General features: G+C 38.4%; 1 protein-coding gene and 1 non-coding gene across 7 annotated transcripts in view; one reads left to right on the top strand and one right to left on the bottom strand.

Moving 5' to 3' along the window:
* RABGAP1L (RAB GTPase activating protein 1 like) overlaps nt 1-20,627 on the bottom strand; it is a 754,150-nt gene that overhangs the window by 600,795 nt on the left and 132,728 nt on the right. For all 6 annotated transcript variants that reach the window (XM_053605154.1, XM_053605152.1, XM_053605153.1 and 3 more), the window contains one exon: nt 19,027-19,193. In XM_053605154.1, coding sequence (XP_053461129.1) covers nt 19,027-19,193 — 167 coding nt within the window. The remainder of the gene's footprint in view (nt 1-19,026; nt 19,194-20,627) is intronic.
* LOC128597892 (U6 spliceosomal RNA) lies at nt 14,423-14,529 on the top strand. Its single transcript, XR_008383445.1, has one exon. It is a non-coding gene; the product is annotated as a U6 spliceosomal RNA (small nuclear RNA).

Raw genomic sequence — 20,627 nt, forward strand, 5'->3', positions numbered from 1 at the left:
GTCCAATATTTTTTTTCCCTGCTCTGTATTGTAAGAATAAGAGTTGTATTAGGCCACACAGTAAATAAACAAACACTAACAGAAAGCTGGTTAGCAAAAAAGAAGATCCATGCATATTTTTTGTGATATCTAATACCGCAGATAAGCAAATAAAGCCCTCACAAAATCGGCATGTGACAGGCAAGTAAGAGGAATAACTAAGAAACAAAGGTGGCTTCCACATCTTTCTAGGTCTACTCTAAAATCCTATACAAATAATTACAATGGTAATAATAATAAGGATAGTAAACATTTAATCCTGACAGCCAAGCCTATCTGCATTTTTGGATTTTTGAATTAGAACTTTGAAAGGTCTTTCCCCAGCTCTTCATATGGTGGGCTCCTTCTTGTCATTCAGATCTTAGACATTAAATGTCACTTCCTCAAGGAGGCCTTCCTTGATGGCTTAATCAAAATATCTACCCACTCATCATATCACTGTGTGCTGCTATTTTGCCATTTGTTTTTATGCCTGTCTCCCTGCCCTTCTTGCTTAAGGTAGAAAATATAAGTTCCATGAAGTAAGAATCTTCAATCTTGTCTTGAAGTAAGAAGCATTCACTTCTTTATGTTATTGAATGAATGAATGAGTAAATGAGCAAACAGCTCTATGTGGTAGATATCATCATCTCCATTTCACACATGAAGAAGCTAAGGTTCATAGACACAATTACCGAATGGCAGAATGGGGACCTAGCCTCATGCGGGTATCAAAATCAAATCAATATTATGGCCTACCTTCTTGTGCCATTATACAGTCTACAGTGTATAATGATAAACGATAACACAATTATAATGTAAGTGATAACACAAACATTACCTTATATGCTAGACATATATTCTGCTCTCAATTTCTGAAGGGCTGCCAGAAAATGACTCACGTATTTCCTTAAAGAGACTTCTTTTCATTCTACTGGGGCAGTCTGTCCTTTTTCTAAGCCACCATAGTATTGTGTGTATTCTCTTCATTTAGTATTTACCATCCACTTCCTTGTATAGTGGTAATTTTTATAAATTTCTTTCTTAATATGAGGTGACACAGAGATATTTTGGAGGTAAGGGTTGTATTTTAAACACTGTATCCTCATTGTGGCCACTACCATACCACAGATATTAGAAATAAGCCTTTACCTTCTGAATTAACTTGGCTATAAAAGTCACGGAATTACTTATGCTAAAAACCTTTTACATAGTTCAGTAATTCAAATGTCATGAAATTTTAGAGACGAAAAGAACTTCAGTTGTATTAAACCACTCTTACTTTCTAATACAAAAACTAAAGATTAGAGAGATAAGTGATTCCTATCAAGACTTACTTGTGATCATCTATTGAGATATACTTATTTTATATAAAATTCAAAACACTTATTTCATGTATTAAATGCAAAATATATTCATTACATGTATAAATGAGAGCAGATGATTTCTTTTCAATCAAATGTGAAATTCAGTACATCTTTTCAGGATGGATGTTCCAATAACTAAATAATAAATAAATACATAAATAAATAATTTTATTAGAGTTTTTAAAAACTCCATAATAAGCAATAATTTGTTCAGAAAATTTGTTCATCACAAAATGAGATGTGCCAATAGAAATTATTTCAAATTCCTAACTCAACAACACATGTTCTCTATCTCAAGAAATGTCACTAAGCATTAAAATATGCTAGCCTCAAAATGTTACAGATTTCCAAAATTAATCTCATTAATAGCATTAGTTAAGATTATATTTAAACATTATTTGAAATTATATTTAAGCATTCTTTCTTCATAAGATTGTTTCTATAATTGCCTCAAACTCTTCTTTGTAGTTGATCATCTATTCCCAAATAAGCAAGAGTTCAAGAACCAACTCCTACATGTTTTCACTCTGCTGACTCAGCTGACTCCTCAAGAATTGAACTGTTTTATAACTTCCTTTAGACAAGTACTCTTATTTTCCCTGACACACTTATTCTCATAGAGGCCTAATTATGAAATAAAAGTTCACTAAGTTCATTAAAGTGTTATATTTTCCAAGCTCTTATCTCCACATTTGTCTACCCCTTCAAGTCTAAAATATCTTTGCTCTCATCAAGTTTTACTACATTTTGGCACTGGCACAAAGTAGAAAACATCTTTACGGAGAACACTTATATCTCAAAATGCTGAACAAATATTATAAGAGTAACACTACAGTTCTTTTTTTTTTTTTTTAGACAAAGCCTCAAGCTGTCGCCCTGAGTAGAGTGCTGTGGTATCACAGCTCACAGCAACCTCCAACTCCTAGTACTCAAGCGATTCTCCTGCCTCTGCCTCCCAAGTAGCCTGCCACAACACCCGGCTATTTTTTTAACACTACAGTTCTAAAAGAATATTATCTGGATCTAAAAAAAGTTTGCCTTACTATAAAATAAGCAAAATTTCACCATTAAATATAAATTATGTTTCTTCTCCCATCATACCCAACTAACTAATAAAGCTTCAATAACTGACCCTAAAAGAATAGAGATATGCGGGGGATGATGGGAAGATGGCGGACTGAAGCCAGCTTTCCATAGAGGCTCCTGTCCTGAAGGAGAGTTAGGGGATGAAAATTTAGCAAATAACCTGATGGATTCCAGCAACACCAAGCGAGAAAGTTGAAGAACGCACATCAACCCCGCTGAGGAGAGCTGCGATCACAAGGAAGCAAACAAAAGGTACAAAACCCATCACCAAGCGGACGGGAGACCCCCTCCACACCTGATCGGCTTAAGGGCCCCACAAACAAAAGGGCAGAAATCAAAGGCCATCCCACTACACTTCACGGGAAAGACCTACTACAAACTAGACCTACCTCCCTTACTAGGAGGCCTAGGCGTTATCCTGCCAGGCATAAAACTGTATAAATCTGTAAATTTCCTTTGCCGGTGACTCTGAGTACCCAGCACTTCCCTCCACTCTCTCTGAGGTCTGAAAGCCTGTCCCCCAGGAGTTCGGATTCTTGGGTGGCTCCTAAAGGGGAGAGGACAGTCCCTGAGCTGTGGCTGGTCAGCGCTGTTTCTGGGGCACGGGAGAGAGGTTAGGACAGTCAGCGGAGGGAGACCCTCGCCAGGGTGGCACTTCCCCGAGGCGAGGTGCAGCAGCCCTCCTTGGGCAACAATACCTCCAGGCATATAGCTGAGTCGAACTCGCTACCAGCTGCTCTGAGTGCCTGGCGCTCCCCCCGCCCTCATTCTGTGGTCCGGAGACCTGAATGCCTGCTGTGTGGCTGGGCAGGGAACTGGGGATAGCCGAGTCTGTTCGCTGCCCAGCAGTTCTGGACTCCAGCCGCTCCCTCCCACCCCGCCCCCACTCTGAAGCCTGAAGGCTTGAGCTACGGCAGTACAACCAGGCGAGAGACGGGAAGAATCTGAATTTCCTTACTGCCGAAAGCCCCGGGCTCCCAGCGTTCACCCCACCCTCGCTCTGTGGTCCGGAGACCTGAACACCTGCTCGGTTCTGAGCTACAGCCACTCCCTCCACCCTGCCCCCACTCTAAAGCCTAAAGGCTTGAGCTGCGGCGGTACAACCAGGCGAGAGACCGGGAGAATCTGAATCTGCTCGCTGTCGACCAGGCTCCCTACGGCTTGGAGCCCCTGCTGGCTCGGAGTGCCTGGCACTCCCCCGCCCTCACTCTGTGGTCCGGAGACCTGAACACCTGCCGTGTGGCTGGGCAGGGAACTGGGGATAGCCGAGTCTGTCCACTGCCCAGCGGTTCTGGGCTCCAGCCGCTCCCTCCCACCCCGCCCCCACTCTGAAGCCTGAAGGCTTGAGCTGCGGCAGTACAACCGGGCGAGAGACTGGGAAAAACTGAATCTACTCGCTGTCAACCGGGCTCCCTACGGCTGGGAACCCCCGTGGAGGTAGATCAACAGCCGTTTTTTCTTTAACGGCAGAACGGTCACTTCTGGATATTCTGAGGCCACACCCCCTGTCTCCCTGGGCAACCAGAGGAGGCCACCGGTGAGCGGGGGATTTCCTGACACTGCTCACAAACCCGGGAAGCTTCCAGGGCGGGGCCGACCCAGAGAGGTGATCGGACTCAAACCTCCAACACCAAAGACGTTTGAACTCAAAACAGCTCGTCTTCTGTAGGCGATTTCGACAGGAACAGAGACAGAACCCCGCAAAGTTGTCTGTTCTGTTCTGTTAGCAGCATCCATCAGGGACGGGGCTAAGCCTGAGTGAACACCTCCCTCCCATCACCTGCATCAAACACTCATAGATGTCAGGCCCCATCTACTCCTGCTAGATAGCGGCAGTCTGCGGGGGCCTGGCAGACATCCTTGCGATTCAGGCAGGTGCAAACAGCTGGAGTGTCTGTTCACTGCAGGCAACTGGGTTAGCCATCTGCAGAGATACCAGTGACTGGGTCCGACGAAGGGGCAAAGTGGGGAAGGAGACGTCAACCTTCCTAGACTGCTCTGTTTGCTGGGTGGCTCCTCCTGACTCCACGCTGCACTGGGGTGAGCCGTGTCAGAGGAGTCACCACGCCCCTGTGATCCAGTTCCCAGAGACCTCTTGAACACTCTCACCCGAGACAAGTGCCGATTGAGACAGTTGATTTGAACCTTTTGAACTGGGCTAATAGACTGAGGACTTTTCAGGCGGTGCCCTGGGTCTACGGTTCTAGGAAGGTTGATTCTCCTTTTCCAACTGGGGCCAGAGGTGGGCAGGCGGGGTGACTTAATTGCTGATTTTTCCACACAGCTGAGACTTCAAGCCAGAGTAGAAGTTGCAATAGGATCGAACAGAAACCAGCTGAAAACAAGACAGAACCACTTTGCTCCACCACACCAGACAGGACCCCAGTTTCTCAGGCCACAACACTGTATGGGCCCTCGATAAAACCCCAGGGGAAAAACCAAAGGGAGTAAAATAACCATGGGGTGGAATCAGCGGAAAAACTCTGGTAACATGAATAACCAGAATAGGTCAACCCCCCCAAGAAAAGACACGGCAGATGTGATTGAAGATCCCATTCATAAACAACTGGCTGAGATGTCAGAAGTCGAATTCAGAATTTGGTTTGCAGACAAGATTAATAAAATGGAATTAGGAATCCGAGGAGAAATTCAAAAATCGTCTCAAGAATTTAATGAATTTAAAGACAAAACCACCAAAGACTTAGACACACTGAAGCAAGAACTTACAGCCCTCAAAGATATGAAAAATACAGTAGAATCCCTCAGTAACAGAATGGAGCAAGCAGAAGAAAGGATTTCTGACATTGAAGATAAAGTCTTCGAACGCTCCCAATCTCTCAAAGAGGAAGAGAAATGGAGAGCAAAAACGGATGACTCACTCAGAGAACTCTCAGATAATTCGAAAAAAAGCAACATAAGGATTATAGGAATTTCTGATAACGATGAAGTGGCCTCCAAGGGCACAGAGGCCCTTCTGCATGAAATTATGAAAGAAACTTTTCCAGACGTGCCTAGAGAATCTGAAATTCAGATAGCAGACAGCTTCAGAACCCCAGCACGATTCAACCCCAGTAAGTCATCCCCCAGACATATCATACTTAGCTTCACTGAAGTTAACATGAAAGAGAAGATTCTCAAAGCAGCCCGGCGAAAGAAAACTATAACGTACAAAGGTAAGAATATTAGAATAACTGCAGATCTCTCTGCTGAAACTTTTCAAGCCAGAAGAGGCTGGTCATCAACTTTTAATCTCCTAAAGCAAAAAAATTTTCAACCCAGGATCTTGTATCCAGCTAAACTGAGTTTCATCTCTGATGGAGAAATTAAATACTTCAATGACATTCATATGTTGAAAAAATTTGCCATAAGTAAACCAGCTCTTCAGGATATTCTCAGACCTCTCCTCCACAATGACCAACCCAATCCTACACCACAAAAGTAAACTCACTCAGAAACTTCGGATCAAACTCCAACTTCCACACTGGCGAAAGGATTAAAAATGTCCACTGGACCTTTGAAAAACTCGATACCCAAAATTCCACCAGGCTTATCAATACTCTCCATCAATGTGAATGGCTTAAACTGTCCTCTAAAGAAGCATAGGTTAGCTGACTGGATACAAAAACTCAAGCCAGATATTTGTTGCATACAAGAGTCACATCTCAACTTAAAAGACAAATACAGACTCAGGGTGAAAGGATGGTCATCCATATTTCAGGCAAATGGTAATCAGAAAAAAACAGGTGTTGCAATTTTATTTGCAGATACAGTAGGCTTTAAACCATCAAAAGTAAGGAAGGACAAGAATGGTCACTTCATATTTGTTAAGGGTAATAATCAATATGATGAGATCTCAATTATTAATATCTATGCACCCAACCAGAATGCACCTCAATTTATAAGAGAAACTCTAACAGACATGAGTAACTTGATTTCCTCCAGCTCCATAATCGTCAGAGATTTCAACACTCCCTTGGCAGTGTTGGATCGATCCTCCAGAAAGAAGCTGAGCAAAGAAATCTTAGATTTAAACCTAACCATCCAATATTTAGATTTAGCAGACATCTACAGAACATTTCATCCCAACAAAACTGAATACACATACTTCTCATCAGCCCACGGAACTTACTCCAAAATTGACCACATTTTAGGTCACAAGTCTAACCTCAGTAAATTTAAAGGAATAGAAATTATTCCATGCATCTTCTCGGACCATCATGGAATAAAACTTGAATTGAGTAACAACAGGAATCTGCATACCCATACAAAAACATGGAAGTTAAATAACCTTATGCTGAATGATAGCTGGGTCAGAGATGAGATTAAGAAAGAAATCGCCAATTTTGTGGAACAAAACGACAATGAAGACACAAACTATCAGAACCTCTGGGACACCGCAAAGGCAGTTCTAAGAGGGAAATTTATAGCACTGCAAGCCTTCCTCAAGAGAACGGAAAGAGAGGAAGTTAACAACTTAATGGGACATCTCACGCAACTGGAAAAGGAAGAACATTCCAACCCCAAACCCAGTAGAAGAAAAGAAATAACCAAAATTAGAGCAGAATTAAATGAAATTGAAAACAAAAGAATAATACAACAGATCAATAAATCAAAAAGCTGGTTTTTTGAAAAGGTCAATAAAATAGATAAACCTCTGGCCAACCTAATCAGGAAAAAAAGAGTAAAATCCCTAATATCATCAATCAGAAACAACAAAGACGAAATAACCACAGACTCATCAGAAATCCAAAAAATCCTTAATGAATATTACAAGAAACTTTATTCTCAGAAATATGAAAATCTGAAGGAAATAGACCGATACTTGGAAGCACGCCACCTTCCAAGACTTAACCAGAATCAAGTGGAAATATTGAACAGACCCATATCAAGTTCAGAAATAGCATCAACTATACAAAACCTCCCTAAAAAGAAAAGCCCGGGACCAGATGGTTTCACGTCAGAATTCTACCAAACTTTTAAAGAGGAATTAGTACCTATATTACTCAACCTGTTCCAAAAGGTAGAAAAAGAAGGAAGACTACCCAACACGTTCTATGAAGCAAACATCACCCTGATCCCCAAACCAGGAAAAGACCCAACAAGAAAAGAAAATTATAGACCAATATCACTAATGAATATAGATGCAAAAATATTCAACAAGATCCTAACAAACAGAATCCAGCAACACATCAAACAAATTATACATCATGACCAAGTTGGTTTTATCCCAGGGTCTCAAGGCTGGTTCAATATACGTAAATCTATAAATGTAATTCAGCACATAAACAAATTAAAAAACAAAGACCATATGATTCTCTCAATTGATGCAGAAAAAGCTTTTGATAATATCCAGCATCCCTTCATGATCAGAACACTCAAGAAAATTGGTCTAGAAGGGACTTTTCTTAAACTGATAGAGGCTATCTACAGCAAACCCACAGCCAATATCATATTGAATGGAGTTAAATTGGAATCATTTCCACTCAGATCAGGAGCCAGACAAGGCTGCCCATTGTCTCCATTGCTTTTCAACATTGTAATGGAAGTTTTAGCCACCGCAATTAGGGAAGAAAAGGCGATCAAGGGTATCCATATAGGGTCAGAAGAGATCAAACTTTCGCTCTTCGCAGATGATATGATTGTGTATCTGGAAAACACTAGAGACTCTACTACAAAACTCCTAGAAGTGATCAAGGAATACAGCAGCGTCTCAGGTTACAAAATCAACATTCATAAATCGGTAGCCTTTATATACACCAACAACAGTCAAGTTGAAAAAGCAGTTAAGGACTGTATCCCATTCACAGTAGTACCAAAGAAGATGAAATATTTGGGAATTTACCTAACAAAAGACGTGAAAGATCTCTATAAAGAGAACTATGAAACTCTAAGAAAAGAAATAGCTGAAAATGTTAACAAATGGAAAAACATACCATGCTCATGGCTGGGAAGAATCAACATTATCAAAATGTCCATACTACCCAAAGCAATATATAATTTCAACGCACTCCCTATTAAAGCTCCACTGTCATATTTTAAAGATCTTGAAAAAACATTACTTCGTTTTATATGGAATCAGAAAAAACCTCGAATAGCCAAGACATTACTCAGAAATAAAAACAAAACAGGAGGAATCACACTACCAGACCTCAGACTTTACTACAAATCGATAGTGATCAAAACAGCATGGTATTGGCACAAAAACAGAGAAGTAGATATCTGGAACAGAATAGAGAACCAAGAGATGAATCCAGCTACTTACCGCTATTTGATTTTTGACAAGCCAATTAAAAACATTCCGTGGGGAAAAGATTCCCTATTTAACAAATGGTGCTGGGTGAACTGGCTGGCAACCTGCAGAAGACTGAAATTGGACCCACACCTTTCACCATTAACTAAGATAGACTCTCATTGGATTAAAGATTTAAACTTAAAACATGAAACTATAAAAATACTAGAGGAGAATGCAGGGAAAACCCTTGAAGAAATTGGTCTGGGTGAGTATTTCATGAGGAGAACCCCCCCGGGCAATTGAAGCAGCTTCAAAAATACACTACTGGGACTTGATCAAACTAAAAAGCTTCTGCACAGCTAAGAACACAGTAAGCAGAGCAAGCAGACAGCCCTCAGAATGGGAGAAGATATTTGCAGGGTATATCTCTGACAAAGGTTTAATAACCAGAATCCACAGAGAACTCAAACGCATCAGCAAGAAAAAAACAAGGGATCCCATTGCAGGCTGGGCAAGGGATTTGAAGAGAAACTTCTCTGAAGAAGACAGGCGCAAGGCCTTCAGACATATGAAAAAATGCTCATCATCTTTAATCATCAGAGAAATGCAAATCAAAACTACTTTGAGATATCATCTAACTCCAATGAGACTAGCCTATATCACAAAATCTCAAGACCAGAGATGTTGGCGTGGATGCGGAGAAAAGGGAACACTTCTGCACTGCTGGTGGGAATGCAAATTAATACATTCCTTTTGGAAAGATATATGGAGAACACTCAGAGATCTAAAAATAGATCTGCCATTCAATCCTGTAATTCCTCTGCTGGGCATATACCCAGAAGACCAAAAATCACAACATAACAAAGATATTTGTACCAGAATGTTTATTGCAGCCCAATTCGTAATAGCTAAGTCATGGAAAAAGCCCAAGTGCCCATCGATCCACGAATGGATTAATAAATTGTGGTATATGTATACCATGGAATACTATGCAGCCTTAAAGAAAGATGGAGACTTTACCTCTTTCATGTTTACATGGATGGAGCTGGAACATATTCTTCTTAGTAAAGTATCCCAAGAATGGAAGAAAAAGTACCCAATGTACACAGCCCTACTATGAAACTAATTTGGGACTCTCACATGAAAGCTATAACCCAGCTACAACTTAACAATAGGGGGAAGTGGGAAGGGAGGGTGGGTAGAGGGAGGGGGATCGGTGGGATCACACCTGTGGTGCATCTTACAGGGGTATTTGCGAAACTTGGTAAATGTAGAATGTAAATGTTTTGGCACAGTAACTGAGATAACGCCAGAAAGGCTATGTTAACCACTGTGATAAAAATGTGTCAAATGGTTTATGAAGCGAGTGTATGATGCCCCATGATTATATCAATGTATACAGTTATGATTTAATAAAAAAAATAAAAAGAATAGAGATATGCAAAATGACCAACGAAGAATTCAGAATAATCCTCTCAAAGTTCAATAAACACAAGAAACCACAGATGGACAACAAAAAGTAATCAGGAAAACAATACATCAATAAAATAACTAAAACAAAGCAATAACACCATTTAACAAATCCTGGAGTTCAAGAATACAATGACAATTGAAAAATTTAATAGAGGTTGCAATAGCAGACTTGGTCAAGCAGAAAAATAAGTGAACTCAAATATAAGTCATTTAAAATTAGTCATCAAGCAAAACAATACATGCATTACAAAAATATCAGAAGGAAATAAAACAGATAAAGAGACAGGAAAATCTCTTTAAGGAAATAATGGCTGAAAACTTCCCAAATTTGGAGAGGAAAATGGACATCCAGATTCAAGAACCCCAAAATCCCCAAATATGTTGAACCCGAAAAGGTCTACCAAGCCATAGCATAATTAAATTATCAAAGTCAAAAATAAAGACAGACTTATAAAAATATCAAGAGAAAAGCACCTTGTCATATACAAAGGAGCCCCACATTAGACTATAAATGGATTTCTTAGCTGATACTTTGCAGGCCAAGAGAAAGTTGAATGATGTATTCAATATATTGAATCGAAAACCCTGCCAATGAAGAATACTACACTTGACAAATCTATCTTCAGAAATGAAGAAGAAATAAAGACTTTCCCCCAACAAAAGCCAAAGGAGTTAAATATCACTAGATCTGACTTATAGAAAATGGTAATGGGAGTTCTTCAAAGGACACAAACGAACAATGTAAAAACATAAGCATGCATAAAACTCACTAATAAATATATAGTCAAAAATCAGAATTCTATCTTTTTTTAATGTTTGTTCCACTTTTAGAGCCAAGGTCTCACTCACCTAGAGTGCAGTAGTGTGATCATAGTTCACTACAGCCTTGAACTCTTCCTAATATAGCAATCTTCCCTCATTAGCCTCTCAAGCAACTGAGACTACAAGTATACAAGGTGGTTTTTATATTTTGCATAGAGATTAACCCTCACTGTGTTGTCCAGGTAGGTCTCAAACTCCTGGCCTCAAGCAATCATCCTGCCTTGGCCTCTGGAAAGTGTGGTGAGAACTACCATATCCATTCTGAAATTCTCCAATATTGTTATGGTAATGCATACATCACTTTTAACTCTGCAGTAATAGTTAAAAAAGCATATTAACAATAATATAACACATATTAACAAGTATGGTGGCTCATGCTTGTAATCCTAGAATTCTGGAAGGCCAAGTCAAGAGGATTACTTGAGCTCAGGAGTTTGAGACCAGGCTGAACAAGAATGAGACCCCCATTTCTACAACAAAGGGAAAATTAGCTAGGTCTGATGGTACATGCCTATAATCCCTGGTACTCAGGAGGCTGAGGCAGAAGACTCACTTGAATCCAGGAGTTTGAGGTTACAGTGAACTACAATGATGCCAGTATACTCTAGATAGGGCAACAGAGACTCTGTCTCCAAAAATAAAAATAAAAATAACTACAGCTATGGTAATCTGTTAATGGATACACAATATAAAAAAGATGTATACCCCCACTGCCCACAGATAAAAGTCCTGCTATATATAGTATTTGAGAATAAGAAAACGGGCAAGAAAAAATAATTTGGGACAGGGCATCCCATCTAGTTATGTGTTGGCCCTACAAATGTGGTCTACTCCTATACAGGCACCGGATTAGTTCTGAGTCATTCATTAAGTCCAATAACTTAGAATGAAAGAAATAGTGTCTACGTAAAAATCACTCAGAACTAAAATTAACCTATTCTCCTATTCTCCCTTAAATCCTCTAAAGTATTAATGACCTAGGTCTGGATTCTCAAAGGCAACTGTTAATTGCACTGGATGTTGACCTACTTCCTCTTTTTACCAACTGTGTCTAGTCTAAACCAATATCCCCCAGATTACTCACAAACCAACCTAATCTCTGCAGCTGCAGGAAAAGCTAGCCTGACCTTACGGCAGCATAGTCTGTTTAAGGCAAAGAGGTATAGTCTCAGATTTCATAATCCATAATCATTACTCAAATGAATTTTAACGACTCATTTAACTTCTCTATATTTCCGTTTTTTCCTTTTAATTACAGTATTTCTGCTCAAGATAGGTATGTCTTCATATGTAACCTAGTCAATTTTCCACTGCTTTCAACCTTTTCTTTAATACAGATTATAGCAGTAAAGTTAAAAGCCATTTTCTTCATATTTAAGTTTCATTTAATCAGTCTCACATTTAATAGAGTTGATTATTACAATTAAATCTAATATAATCTTTTTAATTCCTATCAACTGATCTCATGTAACTTTTATTTTTTTATTTTTTTGAGACAGAGTCTCACTCTGTTGCCCTGGGTAGAATACTACAGTATCATAGTTGACAACCTAAAACTCTTAGGTTTAAGCAATCTTCTTGCCTCAGCCTCCCAAGAAGCCAGGACTACAGGCACCCACCACAATGCCTGGCTAATTTTTCTATTTTTTAGTACAGACAGGTTCTGGCTCTTGCTTAGGCTGGTATCAAAATCCTAAACTCAGGAAATTCACCCTCCTCAGCCTCCCAAAGTGCTAGGATTACAGGCGTGAGCCACCATGCCTGGTTCATATAGCATTTTTAATGTTTTATTACTGAGAAAATCCTCATGGTATTTACCAAAGTCATCAACATTAACAATTTTAAAAATACAAAAATAACCATTTAATAAAAATTGCCCTATAATATGTTCTTCTCATCATCTTATGAGTTATACTCCAAAATTGAACATATCCTAGTATACAAATCAAACCTCAACAAAATTTTAAAAATGGAAATTATACCTAGTATCTTTTCAGACCATAAGGGAATAAAGATAGGACCCAATTCCAACAAAAACCTTCATCCCTACACAAAGTCAGAGAAACTAAACAACCTTATGCTGAACACAACTGGGTTAAGGAAGAGATAAAGAAGAAAATTGTTAGATTCCTGGAACATAACGATAATAAAGCCAAAAGCTATCAAATCCTCTGGGAAAAGCAGTCCTATAAAGAAAATGTATCGCATTAGATGCCCACATCCAAAACACAGAAAGGGCACATATCAACAACCTAATAAATCATCTCAAGGAACTAGAAAAGGAAGAAAAATCCAATCCCAAATCTAGCGGAAGAAAATAAATAACCAAAATTAGATCAGAAACAAAGGAAAGTGAAAACAAAATCATTTGAAAATTAATGCAACAAAAAGTTGGTTCTTCAAAAAGATAAACAACATAGATAAACCTTTGCCTAGATTAACTAGAAACAGAAAAGTAAGGTCTCTAATAACCTCAATCAGAAATGAAAAAGGGGAAATAAGAATAGATTTCACAGTAATATAAAAGATCATCCCTGATTACTATAAAAATCTTCTATGCCCAGAAATTTGGAAATGTAGAAGAAATGGACTAATACCTGGAATCACACAACCTTACTGGTTTTAACCAAGAAAAAATAGATGTCTTGAACAGACCAATATCAAACACTGAATTGCAACAACAATAAAAAAGCTCCTAACAAAAAAAGAGCCCTGGACCAGATGGCTTTATACATCAGAATTCTATCAAACCTTCAAAGAAGAGCTTGTAACTATACTGCAGAACCTATTCCAAAACACTGAGAAGGAAGGAACTATCCCCAACACATTCTATGAAGTAAAATCACCCTGATACCAAAACCAAGAAAGGGCCCAACAAAAAAGGAGAACTACCCACCAATTTCCCTAAAGAATACTGATGCAAAAATCCTCAATAAAATCCTAAGAAACAGAATATAGCTACACATTAAAGAAAATTATATATCACACTCAAGTAGGCTTTATCCTAGGGATGCAAGGTTGGTTTAACATACACAAACCCATAAATGTAATCCACACATAAATAGAAGCAAAAACAAAGACCATATGATCCTCTCAAAGCATTTGGCAAAATTCGGCATCCTTATCTGACAAGAACACTTAAGAAAACAGGCATAGATAGGACATTTTTTAAACTGATAGAAGCTATCTACAACAAACTCACAGCCAATATTTTACTGAATGAAGTAAAACTGAAAGCATTTTCACTTAGAACTGGAACCAGATAAGGATGTCCGCTATCACCACTACTATTCAACATTGTGCTGGAGTTCTAGCCAATGCAATTAGGCAAGAGAAGGATATGAAGGGTATCCAAATGGGGATAGAGGAGGTCAACTCTCCCTCTCATCATGATATGATCTTATACCTAGAAAAGCCCAGAGACGAGCTCAGTTTGGCAGCACATATACTAAAGTGGGAACAATACAGAGAAGATCAGCATGGTCTCTGCATAAGGATGACACACAAATTAGTAAAGTGTTCCAAAAAAAAAAAAAAGAAGAAGAAGAAGAAGATGAAGAAAATCCCAGAGACTCAACCACAAGATTCCTAGAAGTGATCAAGAAATACAGTTAACATCTTGGGATATAAAATCAATGTCCCCAAGTCAGGAGTTTTCCTATACACCAATAACAATCAAGCTGAGAAGCAAATCAAGGACACAATACCTCTCACAGTAGCTTCAAAGAAAATGAAAACCTGTGTGTGTGTGTTTTATGTATCTACAACACACACACAAAAGAGGTGAAGGATCTCTACAGAAAGAATTACAAAACCTTAAGAAAAGAAAAAGCAGAAGGCATTAATAAATGAAAGAATATACTATGCTTTGGGCTAGGAAAAATCAGTATTTTTTTTTTTTTTGAAACAGAGTCTCATTATGTCGCCCTCAGTAGAATGCCATAGCATCACAGCTCACAGCAACCTCAAACTCTTGGGCTTGAACGATTCTCTTGCCTCAGCTTCCCAAGTAGCTGGGACTACACACACCCGCCACAATGCCGGGCTATTTTTTGTTGCAGTTGTCAATGTCATTTAGCCTTGGTGTATGTGGCTGACGCTGTAACCACTGTGCTACAGGCACCAAGCCAAAAAAAATCAACATTGTTAAAATGTCTATACTACCCAAAGCAAGCCACAGATTTAATGCAATCCCCATTAAAATACCAACAGCATACTTTGAGAACTCAAAAAAAATAGTTCTTTTTGGGTGGAACCAGAAAAAAACCCACAGAGCCAACACAATTCTTAGTAATAAAAACAACTCCAGAAGTGTTACTTTAGTAGATTTCAGGTTATACCTTAAGTCCACAGTGATCAAAACAGCATGGTATCAAACAAAAATAGAAACCTAGAGCTATGAAACAAAATAGAAAATCTGGAGATGAAACCAGCCTCATATCACCATCTGATCTTTGATGAACCGACAGAAGCATACACTAGAGAAAAGCACCCACTCAATAAACAGTGCTAGAATAACTGGATAACAACATATAAAAGACTGAAACTGGACCTGCACCTCTCATCACTTACAAAAATTGACTCATGACAGATAAAAGATTTAATCTAACACATGAAATCATAAAAATCCTAGAAGGTTTTTTGATGCTATTGGCCTGGGGAAAGATTTTATGAAGACTTTATTGGCAATCGCAACAAGAAAAATAAATGGGACCTAATTAAGCTAAAAAGCTTCTGCAGAGCTAAGGACACAATAATTAAAGCAAACCGACAGCTTTCAGAATGTAAAAGATATCTGCATGTTACAAATCTGACAAAGATTCATTCCCCTGTAGGGAAAACTATGCCCTGACCTTGAGCATAAGCTCATTTTCTGGTCACGAGAATGGCACGTGAATTGTGTATGTACAGGGGGGCAGAAAACTGACCTCCAAGAAAGAATGTTTATGTAGATATGGCAATTCCAGGCCTAATAGTTCTGGTAAAGATTCTTTAGATATCCTAGGTCTCTTGACACCAGAGGCAAAGATCGTGCTCAAAGTCTGCAGTTTTGCAAAAACAAAGGTGGAGACATTCTATCTTATATTCTCTATGTCCTCTCTATCAGTGCCGATGTCAGATAAGAAACTTTTATCTACTTCCTCCTGTTTTATGATAAAAAACACAGACCTGAGGTTTGCTCAAGAGGACTTCTCCCTGACTCCTCAGTTCCCCGGCACAGACTCTGTGTCAAGACTCTTCAATCCTCATGCCCAAACCCCTTTAGGCAGAGGTTGTCAACCTGTGGATCGCGACCCCTTTGGGGGTAGAATGACCCTTTCACAGGAGTCACCTAATATCAGATATTTACATTACAATTCATAACAGAAGCAAAAATTACAGTTATGAAGTAGCAACAAAAACAATTTTATGGTTGGGGGTCACCACAACATGAGGAACTGTATTAAAGTGTTGCGGCATTATGAAGGTTGAGAACCACTGCCTTAAGGGCTCATAACCAGATCTATAGAGAACTCAAATTAATCAACAAAAAAATAGCAAACAATCCCGTTTTTCACTGGGTAAGAAACATGAATAGAACCATCTCTGAAGAAGATAGCTGAATGGCTAACAAACACATGAAAAAATCCTCATCATCCCTAATCATCAGAGAAATGCAAATCAAAATCACCTTGAGATATCAATGAACCCCAGTGAGAATAGCCCACATCACAAAGTCCCAAAGCTACAGATGCTGGAGTGGTTCTGGAGAGAAGGGAACACTTTTACACTGCTGGGGGGACTGCAAATACAGCCTCTTTGGAAAGAAGTATGGAGAATTCTCAAAGAGCTAAAAGTAGACCTTCCGTTTGATTCCATAATCTCATTACTTGGTATCTACCAAGAAGAAAAAAAAGCATTTTACCATATGAACATTTGCATTCAAATGTTTATCACAGCTCAAATTCACAATCATCAAGATGTGGAATCAACTCAAGTGCCCATCAACCTGTGAATGGATTAATAAACTGTGGTATATGTATACCAAGGAATATTATTTGACCATAAAAAAGATGAAGATGTTACACCTTTTGTATTAACCTGGATGGAGTTGAAGAATATACTGTTTAGGGAAATATCACAAGAATGGAAAAGCAAGTATCTAGTGTACTCAATACTAATATGAAACCAGTAGATGAACTACATACCCACCCAAGAAAAAAACACAATTAAATTCAGGTGTGGGGAGAGAAGAGCAGGGAGAAGGAAGGATGGAGGGGGATTGGTGTATTCTAACCTAACAGGCACAACATAAGGGTACATGGCACACCTCCTAGGTAAAGGGCTCAACCAAATCTTGGACTTTACCTAAGAAATGTAAACACTGTAATCTAATTCATATTAATCTGAAAATTTTTTTTAAACTACCTTCATTTTATATGTATAATATCAGGTAGAATTTTTATATATTTTATATTTATAAAATAGAGGGAGAACTAGGGTTCTTGAACTGGGCATGGGGGTGGGGGGTTTAGGGAACTAACTTTTTTTCAGGTCTCCAGGAGGTATAATTTACATCATAATCATTTATTATCACTGGAAGAATGACAACCCACTTTCTATACAGCTCCTTTATTCACTATTATGCAACTCTGAATAATCTTTTGGCTCAAAATGAAGAATCCCTTGATAGTCATAAAAACTAAGCTATCAAAAGAAGGGACAGAAGGATGCAGAGTGAGGGAGAGAGGGAAAATAATCTCATAACAAAATATTAAACGCTGCTCGGGAGACTGAAGTTTTGAATATTGCTCATATAATCTTCATTAGAGTATGTTGCAAAAACAGTCCACACAGTAATAAAAGCTGAGTCAAACCACAGCTATAATAATTTTACGAAAGATGAAAATCACAATAATTTCAAAGTATCTAGTATATGAAGCCTAACTGAGCCCTGACAAGTTTTTTAATATGAAAATAGATAAGTGGTTTCTATATTTGTTCACTGTGCTTGTACTTGCTTTTACCTCATTACAGTTCACATATTACAGTGTATGAAACAAGTATTTTAGAACTGAAGAGAGTGGGAGTACTAACAAAAACAAACATAAAGGATTTCTATTATTCAAGGGAGCAGTTTGCCCTGATTTTTAAAAGCTGACACTATTTAAAATTCAAATTATTTTTCACTGTTATCTTCTTCCTTCACAATAAAATAAAAATTACATATTTTATCTACGAACACTGCCTACTTTAAAGATGTCATAAAAACCTTAATTTTTTTATTAATGCTAATATACTTTTATAACTTTATTGATGAGTCAAGCAAGATGTATGCATACTATGTAATGTGTATTACCTAGTATTAAAGGCAGGAGTAACTATCTAAATTAGGTATTTCTTGGAAATTGTTTCATTAGAACTTTATAAGCAGACATTATTACTGTGTTCTGTCTTTTTGGTTTAAAGTAATTATACATGAAAAGCACAAAAGCTGTTTTATATGCAGGATCAATATTTCTATTAAGTATGTTCACTATACAGTCTAGGAAAAAAGTACAAAATTATTACACTAGTTGAGTATTTTAGTTTACATTACCTAGATGTGGATTTTTCATTTCTTTCTTTCTTTTTTTTGAGACAGAGCCTCAAGCTGTCACCCTGGGTAGAGTGCCGTGGCATCACAGCTCACAGCAACCTCCTACTCCTGGGCTTAAGCGATTCTCTTGCCTCAGCCTCCCAAGTAGCTGGGACTAGAGGCACCCACCACAATGCCAGCTATTTTCTGGTTGTAGCTGTCATTGTTGTTTGGCGGGCCCGGACTGCATTCGAACCCACCAGCTCTAATGTATGTGGCTAGCACCTTAACCGCTTGAGTTACAGGCGCCAAGCAGTAGATGTGGATTTTTCAATACTCTCTTGGTTGACTTAGAATATTATTATTTTCTGAGGAATTGTACTACTACTTCAGGAATTATCTTGGAATTAAAAAAGAAAGGTAGGAAGAAAAATATGTGTTACTATATGAAAAGAGCAAAGAGATCCTACCTGTTTCAATCTCATGAAGAAAGTTTCTGTGAAAGTCTTTCTGCTGAAATACCAAAATCGCTCATTTGCAGGGTATACACGAACTACTGTCTCCAGGAGAAAGCGGACAGGCTCCACCACCTCTGTAACTACCATATCCACTGCCACGGTCATGTACACTCGTTTATCTGTAGTAGAAATTTTCTGGGTTTCATTCTGGCTTTATTAATCTTTGATTATTTAAGAAAACAAAGTTTCCTCACTCAAGAAAGAATCAAGGTACTTTACAATCATACTACCTTTTATATTTATTTTTTAAACATTTTAATATGATTAAATAGGTAACCAAGTATTCCAAGTATGTTTCTCAGGCACTAATTATCCTATCTTAATCAAGTGTCCAAATCTCCTGATGATTTTTTTTTCATTCACCAAATTAAATTCTTAACATAAAAATAAATAATACAAAATGTTAAAATGATACCTTTTATTCTAAAACTATCATATTTTCCAGAGATCCTCTTTAAAACACAGATATTTGTCCTTTTATTAAAAAAAAAAAAGATACTAGAAATTATTAGGCTTGTTTTAGTGAATTGCATGGGAAAAACTGTCAAATCAGAAAAGAAGCACAGCCTTCCATATGTTAAGCTTGTACAGGTAAAATGTTATTGATATAAATATCCCCGTGTTGTATCCTTTAAGAGAAGTTCCTGGAAATTTGTCAGTACCCTCATGGTTCACCTTTAGACAACAGTATGTTTCAGGTCAAAATTCTAGTTATTATTTAAAATGTCTAACTTGGCCACAGACATCATTTAAATTGACTCTAGAAACCTCTAGGCTAATATCTATTGACTTTTTCAGTTTTACTATGATTAACCGAAACATGGATTTCATTTTTTTTTTTGTTTACCCTGCTTCATTGGGTTTCTTACATCTGTGGCCTAGTCATTTCATATTATTTTAAAATCTCTTAATTTCTTTTTAAATATTTTTAAAATCTATTTTGTTCATAGCTTTTAGTTCTCAGTTAAAGGAATGTCCAAATACCCAAGCCTATGATTAGAAGGAAACTTCGATTGTGGTTCTTAAAAAATATTATAACAGGGGTGGCGCCTGTGGCTCAGTGAGTAGGGCGCCAGTCCCATATGCCGAGGGTGGCAGGTTCAAACCCAACCCCGGCCAAACTGCAACCAAAAAATAGCCGGGCGTTGTGGCGGGCGCCTGTAGTCCCAGCTGCTTGGGAGGCTGAGGCAAGAGAATCACGTAAGCCCAGGAGTTAAGAGGTTGCTGTGAGCCATGTGACGCCATGGCACTCTACCCGAGGGCGGTACAGTGAGACTCTGTCTCTACAAAAAAAAAAAAAAAAAAAATTGTAATAGGCCCACACACACCTATAATACCAGCACCCTGGGAGGTTGAGGCCAGAAAATTCTTGAGGTCAGGAGTTCAAGAACAACCTAAGCAAGAGTGAGACCTTGTCTCTACTAAAAATAAAAAAAATAAATAAAAAAAACAGGCAGACATGGTGGCGCATACCTTTAGTCTCAACCACTCAGGAGACTGAGGCAAGAGGATCACCCGAGGCCAAGGGTTTGAGGTTGCTGTAAACTATGATG

This window comes from Nycticebus coucang, chromosome 10 (genome assembly GCF_027406575.1).
Source record: "Nycticebus coucang isolate mNycCou1 chromosome 10, mNycCou1.pri, whole genome shotgun sequence".
In the NCBI taxonomy this organism is placed as follows: domain Eukaryota; kingdom Metazoa; phylum Chordata; class Mammalia; order Primates; family Lorisidae; genus Nycticebus; species Nycticebus coucang.